Raw genomic sequence first — 20,127 nt, 5'->3', positions numbered from 1 at the left:
CGCCGCTACTGGGACGCTGTCGACAGTTCCTCAGAGCAGTTTACAGTGCCTTGGCTTGGAAGCCAGTCAAGCGTAATGTTGGTGCTGGCACCGACGACAGTTTTGGGCGCCGTTATACGACTGTGTGGCTGGTGTGTGCGGTGCCGAGTTGAGGTGGTCAGTCGCCGTTCTGAAGTTGGCGTGTTGTCGGACAAGTTGAGAGGAAGAGGCTGCCAAACCACTGGCTTGGGGTGAGTCCATCGACAGGCCCACGAAGGCGAGAGCCTCTGGCTGATTCGATGTGTCCTTGAGAAATCAGTGGCTCCGGCTTGCCCTTCACAGCCCAGCCATGACCACGCAGACCACGCTGAAGCCGCTGAGTCAGCGAGACGGACCATGCTATCCTGGCTGTCAACCGTGGGCCTGCCCTCTCGCTAGGACACCCAGGTAACGCTCTCGCTTTGTTTGCTCTTTGCACTGCTGTCCGAGCACGTTCTCGTGTCATCGACTGTCCCACCTAATGTTGCAGTCCTTGGATCATGGAAATTGTCCGGCCAAAGCACGCAAGGCGTCAAGACGATCGTCCATCGGTAAACAAGTTGTCGACCATCGCAAAGTTGCCGTCGTTGAAGCCGACCTTAATCTCGTCAGCATATATAAGAGCACGTCGCTTTACGCATCGTCTTTCCACCCACACATTTAACGAGCAATCACCAGAAAGGCGTTTCAGTGGCCAAAAACCCAAGCGCGAGCCAAGATCGACTCGATGAGCGGCTCCTTCGGTTCCTTCGCGTTCGAGGACTTCCTGCAGACGCAGCCGGGCGGCGCGTCCCAGTCGCAGTCGCAGAGCTTCCCCCTCACGCAGCAGTCGCAGCCATACGCGTTCGTCGACCCGAGCGAACCGGGCGACGCCTTTTACGACCAATACCAGACTCCCGCAACCTCGTTTTTCGACCAATCCACGCCGCAGAGGACGGTTTCGACCAATCGCAAGCCGCCTCGGACTTCCAGAGCCAATTTGACGATGCCAGCCTGGCCGGAGACTTCCAGAGCCTCACGTTCGACGAGACGGCGGACGAGGACGCGCTCGAGTACACGACCAGGGAGCTGCCCAAACACGCGTGCGCCTACTGCGGGCTGCACGAGCCTGCGTCGGTCGTCAAGTGTGTAGCAAGCGACAAGTGGTTCTGCAACTCAAGGGGCAACACAAGCGGCTCGCACATCATCCAGCACCTGGTGCGCAGCAAGAACAAGGAGGTGTCACTGCACCCAGAGTCGCCGCTGGGCGAGACGGTGCTCGAGTGCTACAATTGCGGCTGCCGCAATGCCTTTCTTCTGGGCTTCATTCCGGCCAAACAGGACTCGGTGGTCGTGCTGCTGTGCAGAGACCCGTGCCTGCAGATGAACGCGCTCAAGGACATGAGCTGGGACATGTCTCAGTGGCTGCCCATTATCGAGGACCGCAGCTTCCTGCCGTGGCTGGTTAAAGTTCCCTCGGAGCACGAGCAGCTTCGAGCAAGACAGATCACATCCAGTCAAATTGCTAAGTTGGAGGAGCTGTGGAGAGACAACCCGTTGGCGACCGTGGAGGATCTGGACCGACCCGGAATTGACGACGAACCTGTGGAGGTCACCCCCATGTACGATGACGGATACCAGTACCAGAACATCTTTGGACCGTTGGTGAAGATGGAGTCGGACTATGACAAGAAGATGAAGGAGTCCCAGACGCAGGAGGGAGTCATGGTGCGCTGGGATACCGGGCTGAACAAGAAGCGCAACGCGATTTTTACGTGCTCGAGACCGGATTCAGACCTGAGACTCGTGCCAGGAGATGAAATTCGCCTGCGGTTGGGACCCACTGCGAGCATGCTGTACGGTAAGGACTGGGAAGGAACGGGCCATGTGCTGAGACTGGATGAGTCGGAGGTGGCGCTGGAGATGCGCAGCAACAACGTGCCCATGGAGATTACGGACGGGTACTTGGTGGACTTTGTCTGGAAGTCGACGTCGTTCGACCGCATGCAGGCTGCCATGAAGACGTTTGCCGTGGACGACACGTCGCTGACGGGATACTTGTATCACAAGATCTTGGGCCACGCTGTAGACGTGCAACCGCTGCGGATCCCGCGCTCTGTTGGCACGCATTTCTCGGCTCCTGGACTGCCTGAATTGAACCCGCCGCAGATGGAAGCTGTAAAGGGCGTGCTGGAGCAGCCCCTCAGTTTGATCCAAGGCCCTCCAGGAACGGGCAAAACGGTGACGTCCGCGTCAATCGTGTTCCACATGTCGAAGCAAAACATGGGCCAAGTGCTAGTGACAGCTCCTAGTAATATCGCTGTTGACCACCTGACGATGAAGATCAGCGCTACAGGTCTTCGTGTGGTGCGTCTGGCTGCTAAAAGTCGCGAAGCCGTGGCTTCGTCCGTTGAACATTTGTCGCTGCACGCAATGATCAAATCTCTGGACTCGCCTGATAAGGCGGATCTGCGGAAGCTGATGCAGCTAAAGGATGACCAGGGAGAGTTGTCGTCGCAGGATGAAAAGCGCTTCAAGTCGTTGAAGCGCCAGGCAGAGCGTGAAATTCTACAAGCCGCCGACGTTATCTGCACGACGTGCGTTGGTGCCGGTGACCCACGTCTTTCCAACTTCCGTTTCCGCCAGGTGCTAATTGATGAAGCGACTCAGGCTACGGAACCCGAGTGCCTAATTCCAATTGTTCAGGGAGCTAAGCACGTGGTGATGGTGGGAGATCACCGTCAACTTGGTCCTGTGGTCATGAACAAGAAGGCAGCCAGTGCCGGCCTGAACCAGTCGCTTTTTGACCGTCTACTGCAGCTGAACCACCGCCCCTTCCGCCTCCGCGTGCAGTACCGCATGCACCCCTTCTTGTCGGAGTTTCCCTCGAACCAATTCTACGAAGGTGAACTGCAGAACGGCGTGTCTGCAAGCGAGCGACAGCTCTCGAACGTGGACTTCCCCTGGCCGAACCCGAACAAGCCGACGTTCTTCTACATTTGCCTGGGCGCCGAAGAGATCAGTTCGTCGGGTACGAGCTACCTGAATCGCACGGAGGCAAGCAATGTAGAAAAGATTGTCACGGCGTTTCTGAAGGCCGGCGTGCTGCCAGCGCAGATTGGTGTCGTTACACCGTATGAAGGACAACGTGCATACGTGGTCAGCTACATGCAGCGCAATGGACCTATGCGTTCCCAGCTCTACAAGGATGTGGAAGTTGCGAGTGTGGACTCTTTCCAAGGTCGTGAGAAGGATTTGATCATCCTCTCGTGCGTGCGTTCGAATGAAAACCAGGGAATCGGCTTCCTGAGCGATAAGCGTCGTTTGAATGTGGCTCTCACGCGCGCCAAGTATGGCGTTATCGTTCTTGGCAACCCGCGCGTGCTGGCTAAGCAACCCCTGTGGAACACCTTGTTGAACCACTATCGTGACAACCAGCTGATTGTGGAGGGCCCTCTCAATAACTTGACTCCCTCGCACATGCAATTTCCACCGCCGAAGCACCCGGGTCGTGGTGCCCACCGTAATGGCAACGGGGCCAACCGTGGCCCCATTCCTCCTCTGGACTCGCGCTTTGACCCACGTTACGATCAGGCGGGACATCCTGCTCTTGACCCTCTTGTGGGTGCAGGATTGCCTCCGCCTGGACCCCAGCAGCGTGGAGGCCCTCGTCGTGGCCCAAGCAGCTATGTACCTGGAAGCATGGGGCCGCTTACCCAGGATGGCATGACTCAGTCGTCCCTCGGAATGGATGGTCCATTCACGCAGGCAGCGCAGACGCAGTCGTTTAGCCAGATGTCGACGGACAAGTTTGCGATGTCGCAAGATAGCTTCGGGTACGAGCATGACTTCAAGTCGCAGAACATGCCGATGTCGCAAGACAGCCGTGCTCCGGGCAGTGACTTTTACTAAGACGGTGCTCGATGCATGAAAACGAAACTATTCAGCGTGTTGGTCGGACGGTGGACAGGAAGCGTCTGGGTGCTCTTGAAGGTGCGAGCGCCATTGACATGGAATGCAGAGGTCGCATACTACTGCGGTGACGGTATATGGACAAACACGGGGTGATGCGGGAACGAGTCTCGGTTCCTCGTTGCGCAGCAATTGCACGATTGTGACTGGAACACCTGGAGACTGAAGACTGCTTACGAGCACGAAATCCTGTTGATGGTATGGCAAGGATAAACGCCCCGCAGTGTCTGAAGCGTGCTGGAATAGCCCGAGGATAACTGGAAGTGCTGGTGTATCAAGGGGGACAACGTCGAGCAAGAAAAGGAACAGGAAGGAGAAAAGGAAGAAGAGAAGGCTGGGTTTGATGGCATGAGCTTGAGCTCGAGGCCTTAGGCCATTATAGCAACTAGTCTTAATTGGAGGCTCGCTTTCAGGTTGTTTTTGGCGTGGCTGTTTCTTTTTTGGGAGGGGATGTAGCGTCGTTTTTTTTATTTTTTGTGCTGTAAGCTCATTTCATCTCCAGCAGCCCAGCTCCCCTTAAGCTTTCAGAAGTGCGAGGGATGTCGTTCAAACCAGACCTGTTCGAGGATGAGGAAGGCAAGAAGCTTCCATTGGCAAACGAAAACGAGCTGTTCATCCTGCAGCGTGCAAAGATCACTTTCCAGTGCAAGACACCCGAGTAGGCTTTGATGGGATGCGGTGGTGGTTAAGTACCGGTCTCAATTGTGTGTTGGTTGTGTTGGCAGCCACGCTGTGTTCAAAGGAAAGGGTCGGATCTACTGCACCACGCAACGCATCATCTTCGTGGCCGAGAAGGGTACGGCGCAGAATGGTTGCCACTTCGAGGCATTTGTAAGTGGTTCTGTCGACTTCGCGCGAGATCATCAATGCCTCTCGACTCATGAAACATTTTAGGAAATCCCGTTGGTGAAGATGACTGACGAGAAATTCAACCAGCCGATCTTCGGTGCCTGTAGTATCTCCGGGCTGGTTACCGCTGTAAGTACCCTTCACGGCTAACGTAGTGCTTGTTCATTAGAACTGACGGGTAGTGAATGATGCAGAGTGTGGAATTGGAGGGGGGAGAAAACTTCTCTTGGAAGATTACGTTTGCGAATGGTGGCACTGGTGTGGTTCTGCCAGTGTTTTTGCGACTGATGGAGAAGCGCAAGAAGAAGGGTACGAAAGCTCGCTTTCTTGGATGAATGCTTTGGCATACCTTAACATCTTGTGTTGTATTTTTCAAGAGGAGATCGATATCACCTTTGTTCAGAGCCAAAAGAAGGCGTTTGTTGATCCGAACGACCCGACCGTGATTTACATCGCACAGCCTACCAAGCCTGCAACCGCGGTTCAAAGCAGCTAGTAGATTAACAAATGCTTAGGCGACACACAGCACAATCAAGGTAAACGAACGACCACAGGACCAAAACCAAATCTGCTCTTCAGTATACACTACGTAGTAGCATATCCAAGAGACTTGATCAAAACGTTTTCCAAAATATTATTCAGCCGATCCCCCCCCCCCCCCCCCCCCCCCAACTACTGCAGGATGGTTTTGCCGATATCCCGTTCAACAGCTTTATACTGATCGTACACAAATTGCATTTGCTGTAATTCAGTCATCCCGTTCAAAAGCAAAGTTGCGAGCTTCCGGTCGGAGTTATCGATGCCGCTAGAACGAGGCGGAAGAAGACGTCGGCGTACCACGTTGTACTTGACAACTTCGACGGTTCACCGATGAGGACCTCGATGATGTACATACCAAATGAATAAATGTCTGACGCAAAGGTTGGCTCTCCCCATTCAAACAATCGGCTGTTTTCCACTGGAATGCACCAAAGGGGCCATTTGCACCAATAGTCGTTTCTGGCAGTAGTTTGTTACAAAATGCTCGTTGTGGATCCCCACCTGACATCCACGGTCGCGTTGCGTACTTTTAACGTTAAATTGGTGGTTTGTGCGATCGTATCGTTGTTGTTAGCACTCACGCCTTCATATAATCGATAATATTTGGGATTGTACACCTGGATCATAAGATCAGTGTGCAGCCAAGCGTCGGTGCGACCAACGATCTTCAGATGCAGATAAACGAAATGGCGTACATGTAGTAACTTGGGTGGATGTGTACACGACACATGGTACATGTATTCGGAAAGTATTACGCTGAAAACCGTAAGCAGTACTGTATCTTACGAGACATCTCGAAGAATCCTACGATATTAAAAAAATACTTGACAAGCTGATAATAATAATAATCATTTTCGCACGGCGTGCCAAAGTGTTAGTTCTGCTGCTGGTTGTTCTTTGGTACATTGAATAGTGATTGTTCTACAACAGTACCTACTGCGACACAGCTCCACACAAAAGTGGTTGCATACGAACAGCGAACATGTTTCGCAGTGGCTCTTGCATCTAGTCGTGATTCTAGGTCTGCCAGGTTAGTTCAATTCGACAACAATCACAGCATTTACTGCTGAACAATTCGTGAGCGCTTTCACGGCACGAAGGCAGCAACTTTGTAGCGAGTTGGGGGTCCGTCTTGAATGCCTGACAAATGTTACACTTATGGAGACAGAATCTTTCCAACTGCATATATATCTTATGGGATGGAGTTACGCATTTCAACCAACAATTGAATAACCTTGGATCTGATTATCTTCTGTTTTATCTTCTCTACGATTGTACTTCAAAGTATTGTATTGTGAGCGTTAGTGCGCGGTCTTACCTCCACTACAGATGTCCCCGGCAATTGTGCAACTGCAAGCAGCAATTCACCTCGCACAGGTAGTACAAATGTGCATGGGATTTGAAACTGGTCGGGATGGGATGTACTGAGGTAGATGCAACGTGGAGGGAAAATATCGCGATGCGGGAAGCTTCTAGCACATGGAAACAATAAATTCAGAGTAACTTAGTACTTTTGCATCTATATGGCACCAGTGCGAATCTTGCAACCTCGCAGTCTTTATTAATCCGACCTTTGCAGATTTGGCGGGGACGTCTGTACTAACGTTTTAAGGGAATACGGTGTTTACTTCATTCAGAAACACCATTGTTCTGTAGAAAACGGAAGTCCAGTCTACGAGAAGATGGAACCTTGAGCAAACACGGCTCACCTGAACCACGAGCCATGAAGGCATGTGGTTGTTTAGAATCTAATATGTTATTCTTTCCGTTCGATAGTAAAATTCACAACATATGTCGGTGGAGAACATAACGGTAATACAAGCAAATTATGACGTCATTCATGTACTGATACAGTACTAATTTCCCTCACCGCCCTGACTTCGCACGACGAAAAATCTGGGATGAACCGTAGCTTTGGTTCTTCCACAAGAAGTCGCGCAAACTTCATCGCTTCACGACGTCAGTTGGTGTTTGACATGCGAGAGGGGAATGGTGGGGCCCGCTGAGGGGAAACGCGTCTGTGTTGTATCGGAACAACAGTCATCTGCCAAACTAGAAAAGTTTAATACGTGACAAATGCAAACGTTTCCACTCCTGGATAACAGTTCCTGACGCTCAATATTCGTTCCTGTACTAGTATTCTTTTCTAGGGCACGATCATGTGATGTCATGGGCCCCATGATGATCGAGCGGCTAAATGGGGTACTAGTATTTTGTATATAAAAGGACGAAATATGCTCCACATACCCTAATCCCCACTTTGAAGCGCGAGATTTTGCGATCGTCGCTCGGGTGACGGAGCAAGCCAGCAACGCCGATGAGCACCACAGGCATCCCTCGTAGGTATTCAAGTCCAAGGCACCGTGGCTTTTGTAAAAACAGCGGGGGCTCGTCCTGTGAGTAAAACGAGCCCCACCGTTGTGAAACTGAGGTACGCTTGGATTTCCATTCACAGTAGTCTCCCAGACCATGTGGTGTCGCGAGGACAAAACAACATAAGGCCCGAACTAATTCGTCCATAGAACTGGCATGATCGCGCCTTGAGAACGGCAAAGTGGCAACCACCCGCTCTGAACGACCCCAGGATGTCACTCCTCGATCGGCAATAACGCGCGGACGTCTCAGGAACCGCCGGACACCTATGAGACTGCACCACTTGCTGCTCATAGTGTTCGTGCTCACCTTCGTTGTTCAAATTGAGGCCGTCTCCAAGCCACTTGACGCTACTAGGCCACTCACAGCTGACCAAATTCGCAGTCCCATCAGGAGGTTACTGAGGAGGCAAGCCGATTCTGTTGGGCATACAGAGACTCTGGCTGAAGATGAAGAAGAGCGGTTTGGCGTGAAAGATGCGGCCAAGATGCTGTCGACCGCTGTGGAGATGAAAACGAAGATGAAGTATTGGTTGTTCCGCGAAATTACTCCTGGGACCGTCCTCGATAAATTGAAAGTTACGAGTGCCACAGACAAGAACTACAAGTACTTTTCCACGTACTTTTTCAAATACTACGGCAGGAATCCTAGCGCTCGGCCGTCAGATCTACCACCGCATACGACAGACGGTATTATGATGATGCGAATGAGAAATTGGCTCGAGCAGACACGAACTCCGCCGCAAGTTTTCACGGACTTAGGGTTCAAAGGGACCTTTGCATCAGCGCGCGGGATGCCGGGCTACCAGTACTTTGAACAGTATTCGACCATGTGGAGTAACTTGCAAGCAAAACTTTCACCAGACGAGATAATTCTTCCAATACTACGGCCAGGGCCCTAGAGCTCGGCCGTCAGATCTACCACCGCATACGACAGACGATATGTTGGTAATGCGAATCGATAATTGTTTCGTTTTCAGTGAGGTACATTGATGCCACTTAGTAAAACTAACGACTTCCTAGATAATTGGCTCAAGCAGACCCGAACTTCACCGCAAGTTTTTACGGAGTCAGGATTCACAAGCGACCTTTGCATCAACGCGTGAACATCTGAACTATGAGTACTTTGAACTGTATTCAAGCATGTGGAGTGCTTGCAAGCACAACTTCACAAATCAAACAATTAAATAATACTTAAAGTATTCCAGCATGTTTCTATTGCTTTTAAGTTTGCTACGATGGTACTCTGACGTTTGGCGATGTTGGGAATGTGAAATGCATCACACACTACCACCGGAAGGCAGCTCTTTAAAGCTGAGAGTTCACAACAGGAAGCAGCTTCGAGAGGAAAATCGTTATTTCCTTGCACCCTCCAGGCATGAGGTCACGAAACCTACGATGATTTACATGTACCAGAAAAATTACATCAAGGTCGTTTGCTGCTTAGTAAATAAAACCAATATAGCTTTTGAGGTCTTCGAGCGATCACGGTAATTTTGGCCAAGTTGTGCTTGACTTGATGCCTTCCGAATACGCTGCGCTCCTTGCACCAGGCAATTCGCCAGAAATTTTAGATTGATACATGACCAACTGATCAAGCATAATACTTCGAAGGCTCATTGATCTTGAAGACAAGCTGTTCCTTACCTCAATGTATACTGCTGATTTTGAAACAATAACCTCCAAGGAGCTCTGCTTCCTACCCTCACACCATTTCGCTGGCTGGTTCATTGATCCACACTTCTAGGCCCTTGTAAGAGCACCAAGGGTGAACAGTTTATAATCAGAGTCAGCTGTAGTCGCCTTATTGTCTTGGTCGTACCATGATGATGTTGGAACAAGTTCAGAGACTTGTCTCGCCCATATTCAGTTTTTACACACAAGTTGAAATGCTTGAAGCAACAACTAATCTTGACCTCCGTTCAAGAAATTGACTCTTGGAAATTGAGTTGATTAACAACTGAATTCTGAATGGCTTTAACTTTGATGTTTGGAGCACGGCCAGTTTGATGTGATGGCATGCTAGAAGGCGAGGCTCGCAAATTCTGGAATTGTACGGGTGCACAGCATATTTGGTGGATACTAGACAAATACGTGCTGGTGTGACTCTCCTCAATTGACGATGCTCTATTTGATGCTGCTTTTTCCCGTTCCGTCTGAACCTTGGCTGTTTCGCCTCAGAAAGTAGACAGCGATTGATGGTAGTATCAGCAACGGAAATCGAGATCCCCATTGGCAGGTTTGCACATCAAACTATGTTGTGTCAGCTGCACACGAGCCTGAAATTACGGTGGTGCAGCGAGGACCACCCCAGGATTGATTCTTGCACCGAATCTTCACACTTTCAGCGCTGTGGGACAGAGGGAACCACAGATCATATGCCTTGCACAGCGACTTCCTCCCACCTGAAGTCATTCTTTGCACTCGTTAATGTGTTCTTCGATTAATCGATTAGTGTGATGACTAGTAGCATCACACCCAAGTTGCATATAATTGTCAACGTCCTGGTATAGGCGAATATATAGTCGATCTTCATGCACCGGTACAAAACTTTGTTGTTCGCTTTATCTTTGCCATCTCCATGGAATTCTTTGCCTGGATTCGGTGGAATAGAACGCGAAAGTGCCACATTGAAGATGATATACGATCATGATCTTCTGCGGGTTGATATTACGGAAAGTGGCGTTCGAGTTACAACTGTTTCCCAGCGGTTTTTCCTGATATCACCGATGAAATCCAAATCGGCATGTAGTAATTCCAGCGTCGACTGCATCTGCAGCAGTAACGTAACTTTGTTTTTTATGAGTTCTGGGCAGAATAGTTGTTCGCACCATATCGAAGGCTTCGAGAGCGTAGATTTCGAATTTTGTTGTGGAGAGCTGATTAATTGGTCACCTGGTTGCTACTACGCTTGGCCAGCGATTGAATTCTGAAGGTTTGATTTGCAATTATGGCTAATTACTTCAAGTATTTCATATCAACAGTACAAATAAGCGAACTACACGCTGTCCTACGTCATAGAATCACTGAGAAATATTAGAGTGTTCTACTCGAAGAGATCCTAATTCTCGCATCCATCCATATATATAGTTGATCGCACAATTCACACCGGACGCGTCCAACAACGCGCACAATAAAATCGATACATGGGATGTCCACAGCCACGCTTTCGATAATGTGTAAGTAGATGAAACCACGCTTCCCAGTGCTTACAGCAATATAAAGCACCGTTCAGGGCGTTAGTTCAATCGAAACAGAGATATTTCCGGTTGTGTGCACCTCACCGCGTCGTGGAACATGCCCAAGAAGCGGTTATACGAAGGAAAATCCGCGTACACGTTCTACGAGGCGACCACGCATTCATCGATCATCTTCTGCGGTTGTGAGTAGCTCCAGTATCGCCCGATTCTTCTTTTTTAACTAGGCATTTTCCAAATCACCAATTCGGTGTTTGGTAGTACATGTAGTACAATGCCTAGTTGTAAGAGGCGTGGCTATTATACAGATGTTTCGAGTGGCAGCTGCTAATAAACATGTGGGTATTTCAACAAGAGGCCAAGATGTGGCAAGTGCTGGTCTATCGCAATAGAGCGCTTAAGAACAGTTTGCATTTTGTGACGAGGGTGTCAGATTATGCAGATTTTGGAGTGAAAGCATTCAATCATGGGGTGAAGGCCACCACCTGGCAAGTGCCACACAGTTCTTCATAAGCCACGGGACGCGGACATGTTGACCCCGCGGACCTTCAAAGAAGGACACACACCAACTCGTGACGGACCTGGCGGACTCTTCGCGTTGAAGAAGATCGCATCGCCAAGGGGCGCCGAGGACCTGGTAACCCTCAGAGCGCTCAAGACAAGCAACCCCCAAGGCGCGTTGGCATGGTCAACCCTCTCGCGCACGCAGCTCAAAACACCACAGCACGAACGACATGGTGACCCTCCATCTCACACACCAAGACGCATCGGGCCTGGTGAGCCCCTCGCGTTCCCGTTCAAGCACCAACGCATAGAGGAGTTGGGACCCTCGCTGCTCACGATGCCCCTCCCTAGAGTGCAATACAACAGTCCATATACATACATACCTCTTGACGTGAAGGACCGATATCGCCCGCGAAAGGAACTTAGCAGAGTCCACCTAACGGATACGGCAACCACCGCGTCAGAGCCTGAATACTCGCCTCGGCGTGAAGACCCAGATCGACCGAACAAGACCTCAGAGAGGACCCACTGTAGCGGATATGGCACAGCCACCGCATGAATGACTGAAGGAAAAGACCGAGGTGAAAGCTTCGAGGAAGACAGGCAGATCTTTAACGTCTGCCTAAGAAAAAGGCATCTATAGCAAATAACATAAAAATCAAATAGTAGGCCGCTTACCTGGATGTACATGTAGAAGCAATGAGACTAACAACGGTGTATTTTAGGACGGACGCCTTTGAAACTATCATCTCGTTCCACGCGTGAAGCCTCACCAGAAAAAAAGACAGTCATGGAACCATGCCGTGAACTTTCAGTTCGAAGCTCGGAAGACGACTTTGACTCCTTTCGGGACGATTCAATGTGCTGTTCAGCTGTGGTTCTAGAGCTCCGCTATCTCCTGACAGTTTAATATCTCAATCACAATCCAATTACCTTCCTTCGACACAAGTCTTCCTCTACCCACCTGACCTCCAGGTCACCCCTTGAGAGGATCAGACTGTTTATTGAGCAACTTTTAATCATTGATGCCTGTATGGACATTTGCCCCATTCTTATGGCCGGGAGGTCGGTTACCACTTCGGACAGTCCCAACGTGCCATCATGACGTAATCCCTGGCTTCTTCCGCTGGGTCGACTTGCTCGGCTCTTCGGGTTGTAATTCACTGAAGACAAGCTAGTGCAACCTTTGCCTAGACACACCACTGGACGAAGAATATCTGGCCTGTGCTTACTGTACATATACGACCAATACTGAATCTCAACGGGGTCATCACGTTCTTGGGTCGTGGGACCCGGGTTCGCAATCAGCGAACGGGACAATGACTTGGGGGCAGATCGAGAAGGGAAGGAACTACTTAATAGGTGGTCCTACACCGCGGGATATCTTGCGGATTGCTCTCCTCCTCCAGGCCACCCCTTGACAGACTGTCAATCAACACTTCGCAATTCGCGCCGATTGGCTAAAGTGGTCTCCGGAATACCTCCAGCGCCTCTTCAGAGGATCCCCTTTTTCGGATGCGAAGTCCCCCCGCGTGGGGGGGATGGGGTGTTCCTGTACGCCGGGCGCGGAAGCAGCACCGTGCTTGGCGAATACCACCAAGATTATCAACTACGCTGCAGCATGTGGGGCCTGGTGACCCCTGCGTTGGTACACAAGATCACACACCAAGTCGCGACGGACCTGGCGGACCCATCGCGTTCAAGATCTCGCTGCCAAAGCACGGAGGATCCGGTAACCCCTCCAGTGTTCCAGTTATCTACCAAGGCGCCAGGACATGGTACACCCTCGCGCTCGGACGGCTCAAGCATCATAGTGATCCAAGCACTCGTCTCCCCTCAGCTCTAACGAGGTGACTGCTTTGATGACGCGGTTTAACGGCAGTGAACTGTGCGGAGGCCGCACTGCTCTACTGAGATTCAGCTCCGGATTGTATTTGTTCCCAGCTTCGCTCTTGGCTGAAGTGCGACTAGTTCTGCGCACGCGAAGTCTTCTCCTGAGTCGGCAAGAGAGCTCTGTTTGTCAACTTCGGCGCTCGGAAGATGGTAGGACCAGGCAAGACACGTTCTCGCCCCCGGGCAACGACCGAATTGGTAACTCGGTTCCGGACGCCGTGTCCTCTGCCCCCTGTCCCCGCGCGGCGTGTGTTTAGCTGCAAAGTCAGCAACCGCCCTAGACACTTTTCAAGGTACGCGTACTAACCCCCGGAAGCTGTGCCAGCGGATCTGCGACCCTCCCACGTGCCCCAGCCTGTTCAGCCTGCTTCGAACAAGTGTGTTGACTTCGAAGGGCAATTGGAAGAGGAAAGCAAGGATTACTACCAAGCTGCTTAAGTACCAAGGCACGGAGGGCATGGTGACCCCTCCCGTGATCAAGATTTCCCACCACATCGCGACGGACCTGGTGCCCCGTAGCGATTCTGATCCAGCACCAAACCACTGAGGACGTGGTGACCCTCAAGTGTTCAAGTCTGCCCACCAAAACGCGGAGGACTTGGTGGAGCCTTCGTGTTGCACGATTATCGTGATCCACCGTGGTGGGAGATCTTGGTGACCCTCCTGCTTCCGTAAAGTTCATCTGCTGTTCACCTCGGCCTCGATACATCAACATTGGGTTAAAGTCCCAAAGAGATATTGGGCTTCGACGCCCCCAGCGACTTTCAGGGCTCTATAGTTTCTAGTTAAACACAAATAGAGGACCTCATTACCCCCCCCCCCCCTGACAGACTGTCAATGACAATGTCAAGTTGACACTCCCGTATTTTGAACCTGCCCTGTTTAAGACTGTATGCTACGAAGGCGTTGTCTGTATATTCAGTCCCAATTTCTGTATAGTAGGGATAGTAAGACGAAGTAACTTGGGTGGGTGCGTACACGACACGTGGTACATGTATTCGGAAAGTATTACGCTGAAAACCGTAAGCAGTACTGTATCTTACGAGACATCTCGAAGAATCCTACGATATTAAAAAAATACTTGACAAGCTGATAATAATAATAATCATTTTCGCACGGCGTGCCAAAGTGTTAGTTCTGCTGCTGGTTGTTCTTTGGTACATTGAATAGTGATTGTTCTACAACAGTACCTACTGCGACACAGCTCCACACAAAAGTGGTTGCATACGAACAGCGAACATGTTTCGCAGTGGCTCTTGCATCTAGTCGTGATTCTAGGTCTGCCAGGTTAGTTCAATTCGACAACAATCACAGCATTTACTGCTGAACAATTCGTGAGCGCTTTCACGGCACGAAGGCAGCAACTTTGTAGCGAGTTGGGGGTCCGTCTTGAATGCCTGACAAATGTTACACTTATGGAGACAGAATCTTTCCAACTGCATATATATCTTATGGGATGGAGTTACGCATTTCAACCAACAATTGAATAACCTTGGATCTGATTATCTTCTGTTTTATCTTCTCTACGATTGTACTTCAAAGTATTGTATTGTGAGCGTTAGTGCGCGGTCTTACCTCCACTACAGATGTCCCCGGCAATTGTGCAACTGCAAGCAGCAATTCACCTCGCACAGGTAGTACAAATGTGCATGGGATTTGAAACTGGTCGGGATGGGATGTACTGAGGTAGATGCAACGTGGAGGGAAAATATCGCGATGCGGGAAGCTTCTAGCACATGGAAACAATAAATTCAGAGTAACTTAGTACTTTTGCATCTATATGGCACCAGTGCGAATCTTGCAACCTCGCAGTCTTTATTAATCCGACCTTTGCAGATTTGGCGGGGACGTCTGTACTAACGTTTTAAGGGAATACGGTGTTTACTTCATTCAGAAACACCATTGTTCTGTAGAAAACGGAAGTCCAGTCTACGAGAAGATGGAACCTTGAGCAAACACGGCTCACCTGAACCACGAGCCATGAAGGCATGTGGTTGTTTAGAATCTAATATGTTATTCTTTCCGTTCGATAGTAAAATTCACAACATATGTCGGTGGAGAACATAACGGTAATACAAGCAAATTATGACGTCATTCATGTACTGATACAGTACTAATTTCCCTCACCGCCCTGACTTCGCACGACGAAAAATCTGGGATGAACCGTAGCTTTGGTTCTTCCACAAGAAGTCGCGCAAACTTCATCGCTTCACGACGTCAGTTGGTGTTTGACATGCGAGAGGGGAATGGTGGGGCCCGCTGAGGGGAAACGCGTCTGTGTTGTATCGGAACAACAGTCATCTGCCAAACTAGAAAAGTTTAATACGTGACAAATGCAAACGTTTCCACTCCTGGATAACAGTTCCTGACGCTCAATATTCGTTCCTGTACTAGTATTCTTTTCTAGGGCACGATCATGTGATGTCATGGGCCCCATGATGATCGAGCGGCTAAATGGGGTACTAGTATTTTGTATATAAAAGGACGAAATATGCTCCACATACCCTAATCCCCACTTTGAAGCGCGAGATTTTGCGATCGTCGCTCGGGTGACGGAGCAAGCCAGCAACGCCGATGAGCACCACAGGCATCCCTCGTAGGTATTCAAGTCCAAGGCACCGTGGCTTTTGTAAAAACAGCGGGGGCTCGTCCTGTGAGTAAAACGAGCCCCACCGTTGTGAAACTGAGGTACGCTTGGATTTCCATTCACAGTAGTCTCCCAGACCATGTGGTGTCGCGAGGACAAAACAACATAAGGCCCGAACTAATTCGTCCATAGAACTGGCATGATCGCGCCTTGAGAACGGCAAAGTGGCAACCACCCGCTCTGAACGACCCAGGATGTCACTCCTCAATCGGCAATAACGCGCGGACGTCTCAGGAACCGCCGGACACCTATGAGACTGCACCACTTGCTGCTCATAGTGTTCGTGCTCACCTTCGTTGTTCAAATTGAGGCCGTCTCCAAGCCACTTGACGCTACTAGGCCACTCACAGCTGACCAAATTCGCAGTCCCATCAGGAGGTTACTGAGGAGGCAAGCCGATTCTGTTGGGCATACAGAGACTCTGGCTGAAGATGAAGAAGAGCGGTTTGGCGTGAAAGATGCGGCCAAGATGCTGTCGACCGCTGTGGAGATGAAAACGAAGATGAAGTATTGGTTGTTCCGCGAAATTACTCCTGGGACCGTCCTCGATAAATTGAAAGTTACGAGTGCCACAGACAAGAACTACAAGTACTTTTCCACGTACTTTTTCAAATACTACGGCAGGAATCCTAGCGCTCGGCCGTCAGATCTACCACCGCATACGACAGACGGTATTATGATGATGCGAATGAGAAATTGGCTCGAGCAGACACGAACTCCGCCGCAAGTTTTCACGGACTTAGGGTTCAAAGGGACCTTTGCATCAGCGCGCGGGATGCCGGGCTACCAGTACTTTGAACAGTATTCGACCATGTGGAGTAACTTGCAAGCAAAACTTTCACCAGACGAGATAATTCTTCCAATACTACGGCCAGGGCCCTAGAGCTCGGCCGTCAGATCTACCACCGCATACGACAGACGATATGTTGGTAATGCGAATCGATAATTGTTTCGTTTTCAGTGAGGTACATTGATGCCACTTAGTAAAACTAACGACTTCCTAGATAATTGGCTCAAGCAGACCCGAACTTCACCGCAAGTTTTTACGGAGTCAGGATTCACAAGCGACCTTTGCATCAACGCGTGAACATCTGAACTATGAGTACTTTGAACTGTATTCAAGCATGTGGAGTGCTTGCAAGCACAACTTCACAAATCAAACAATTAAATAATACTTAAAGTATTCCAGCATGTTTCTATTGCTTTTAAGTTTGCTACGATGGTACTCTGACGTTTGGCGATGTTGGGAATGTGAAATGCATCACACACTACCACCGGAAGGCAGCTCTTTAAAGCTGAGAGTTCACAACAGGAAGCAGCTTCGAGAGGAAAATCGTTATTTCCTTGCACCCTCCAGGCATGAGGTCACGAAACCTACGATGATTTACATGTACCAGAAAAATTACATCAAGGTCGTTTGCTGCTTAGTAAATAAAACCAATATAGCTTTTGAGGTCTTCGAGCGATCACGGTAATTTTGGCCAAGTTGTGCTTGACTTGATGCCTTCCGAATACGCTGCGCTCCTTGCACCAGGCAATTCGCCAGAAATTTTAGATTGATACATGACCAACTGATCAAGCATAATACTTCGAAGGCTCATTGATCTTGAAGACAAGCTGTTCCTTACCTCAATGTATACTGCTGATTTTGAAACAATAACCTCCAAGGAGCTCTGCTTCCTACCCTCACACCATTTCGCTGGCTGGTTCATTGATCCACACTTCTAGGCCCTTGTAAGAGCACCAAGGGTGAACAGTTTATAATCAGAGTCAGCTGTAGTCGCCTTATTGTCTTGGTCGTACCATGATGATGTTGGAACAAGTTCAGAGACTTGTCTCGCCCATATTCAGTTTTTACACACAAGTTGAAATGCTTGAAGCAACAACTAATCTTGACCTCCGTTCAAGAAATTGACTCTTGGAAATTGAGTTGATTAACAACTGAATTCTGAATGGCTTTAACTTTGATGTTTGGAGCACGGCCAGTTTGATGTGATGGCATGCTAGAAGGCGAGGCTCGCAAATTCTGGAATTGTACGGGTGCACAGCATATTTGGTGGATACTAGACAAATACGTGCTGGTGTGACTCTCCTCAATTGACGATGCTCTATTTGATGCTGCTTTTTCCCGTTCCGTCTGAACCTTGGCTGTTTCGCCTCAGAAAGTAGACAGCGATTGATGGTAGTATCAGCAACGGAAATCGAGATCCCCATTGGCAGGTTTGCACATCAAACTATGTTGTGTCAGCTGCACACGAGCCTGAAATTACGGTGGTGCAGCGAGGACCACCCCAGGATTGATTCTTGCACCGAATCTTCACACTTTCAGCGCTGTGGGACAGAGGGAACCACAGATCATATGCCTTGCACAGCGACTTCCTCCCACCTGAAGTCATTCTTTGCACTCGTTAATGTGTTCTTCGATTAATCGATTAGTGTGATGACTAGTAGCATCACACCCAAGTTGCATATAATTGTCAACGTCCTGGTATAGGCGAATATATAGTCGATCTTCATGCACCGGTACAAAACTTTGTTGTTCGCTTTATCTTTGCCATCTCCATGGAATTCTTTGCCTGGATTCGGTGGAATAGAACGCGAAAGTGCCACATTGAAGATGATATACGATCATGATCTTCTGCGGGTTGATATTATACGAGCTCCCAATAATCGATTCGGCATAATGTTAAGCAATGGCTAGCGAACGTTGCTATTCTTCCCCGTCACCGACTCCACTGTTTAAGCTAGAAATCCTGCATAAGCGCCAGTGGCCAGTTTGACGAGATAGCACCTTTTTGCATTTGAAGAGCACGTGGATTGGGTTTTGTGCTTTCGTTACGGAAAGTGGCGTTCGAGTTACAACTGTTTCCCAGCGGTTTTTCCTGATATCACCGATGAAATCCAAATCGGCATGCAGTAATTCCAGCGTCGACTGCATCTGCAGCAGTAACGTAACTTTGTTTTTTATGAGTTCTGGGCAGAATAGTTGTTCGCACCATATCGAAGGCTTCGAGAGCGTAGATTTCGAATTTTGTTGTGGAGAGCTGATTAATTGGTCACCTGGTTGCTACTACGCTTGGCCAGCGATTGAATTCTGAAGGTTTGATTTGCAATTATGGCTAATTACTTCAAGTATTTCATATCAACAGTACAAATAAGCTCGTAGCCAGGATCGCTGATGCGCTGGAAATTGGAGCCAAAGACGTGTCGATTGTAGGAAACTACCATTTGAGGCCAAAAACGATAGGTTTCCAAAAAATCGCCGTCAGAACATCGCCACGTTTATTAAAGTACGCGAGCCGCCATATACTTCCGAAGATTCGACGAACTTTAGGCAACGTGAACGGAGGTCAAGCGAAATACACCCAGGCTATTGCATTGTACATGCAGATTAGAAGCTCCGTCACTGCTGTCCATAAGAAAGCGGTGAGCAGGCTTGAGTAGTAGTGGCCATCTCAGTTCATATCAATGCTATGCTATCGACTAACAATTTTCAATATTAATTTTATCAGCGATGATAAAAAGCATTGGCAAATATCATAGTACTATGTCAGTGATAAACTACTCAGAGAAAGAATTGCATCCTTGATGCGATCATTTTAAAATATCAGTAGAGTTTGCGTGTATCCTTCCAAAAAACTATGCAAGTAGCATATGAACGTGATTGCCAAAGACTTCAAATCCAATATTCAGAGTGAAAATAAGCGCTTCTCGCCTCACTCTGAGCCTGTACGAGATCTCGCTGAGCTCATTAGCGAAGATCCTGAGCGAGAATACACGTCGGGAAAGCAGTGGTAATTGCGCCACCCAGCCAGATTCGGACCGAACTACACGCTGTCCGACGTCATAGGACCACTCAAAAATATTAGAGTGTTCTACTCGAAAATATCCTAATTCTCACCTCCATCCTCATGTTGATCGAACAATTCGCACCTGACGCATCCGTGGTGGTTAAGTGGCCTTCTATTTGATGTTTATGTGTTTTCTATAGGAGCCTTTTGATAATATAAAAGACTCGACTTGATGTCGCGCCTCTGTCTGGGTGGCGTTGCTCCTGGTTGATCTCGTGGTTTGAAGTTTGATAGGTAGCTGTGCATCGGGCCTGTTGTTGTGCTTGGTTGTTGTTGGCAAAATTGTCGGGTCTTGTGGGTTTGTG

At 49.2% G+C, this 20,127-nt stretch overlaps 4 protein-coding genes across 4 annotated transcripts; all 4 read left to right on the top strand.

The window, feature by feature from the left end:
• Positions 1-745: 745 nt before the first annotated feature.
• KRP23_11814 (Regulator of nonsense transcripts 1-like protein) lies at positions 746-3,909 on the top strand (the record flags this gene model as incomplete). Its single annotated transcript, XM_067882391.1, has 2 exons — positions 746-924; positions 1,011-3,909. The coding sequence occupies 2 exons, from the start codon at positions 746-748 to the stop codon at positions 3,907-3,909; spliced, it is 3,078 nt and encodes a 1,025-aa protein (XP_067739985.1).
• Positions 3,910-4,508: 599 nt separating this feature from the next.
• Positions 4,509-5,314, top strand: KRP23_11813 (UPF0664 stress-induced protein C29B12.11c; the record flags this gene model as incomplete). Its single annotated transcript, XM_067882390.1, has 5 exons — positions 4,509-4,627; positions 4,695-4,800; positions 4,864-4,947; positions 5,013-5,127; positions 5,196-5,314. The coding sequence occupies 5 exons, from the start codon at positions 4,509-4,511 to the stop codon at positions 5,312-5,314; spliced, it is 543 nt and encodes a 180-aa protein (XP_067739984.1).
• A 2,685-nt stretch (positions 5,315-7,999) lies between these two features.
• On the top strand, positions 8,000-8,632 carry KRP23_11812 (uncharacterized protein; the record flags this gene model as incomplete). The annotated part of the gene is made up of 1 exon (XM_067895938.1): positions 8,000-8,632. The coding sequence occupies one exon, from the start codon at positions 8,000-8,002 to the stop codon at positions 8,630-8,632; it is 633 nt and encodes a 210-aa protein (XP_067739983.1).
• Positions 8,633-16,221: 7,589 nt separating this feature from the next.
• KRP23_11811 (uncharacterized protein) lies at positions 16,222-16,854 on the top strand (the record flags this gene model as incomplete). Its single annotated transcript, XM_067895937.1, has 1 exon — positions 16,222-16,854. One exon carries the CDS (start codon positions 16,222-16,224, stop codon positions 16,852-16,854), a length of 633 nt encoding a protein of 210 aa, XP_067739982.1.
• Between the last annotated feature and the right edge of the window lie 3,273 nt (positions 16,855-20,127).

The sequence above is a fragment of the Phytophthora ramorum genome, assembly GCF_020800215.1.
Source record: "Phytophthora ramorum isolate Pr-102 chromosome Unknown Phyram_PR-102_s0013, whole genome shotgun sequence".
NCBI lineage: Eukaryota > Oomycota > Peronosporomycetes > Peronosporales > Peronosporaceae > Phytophthora > Phytophthora ramorum.
This window is presented reverse-complemented; position numbering and strand designations above follow the sequence as displayed.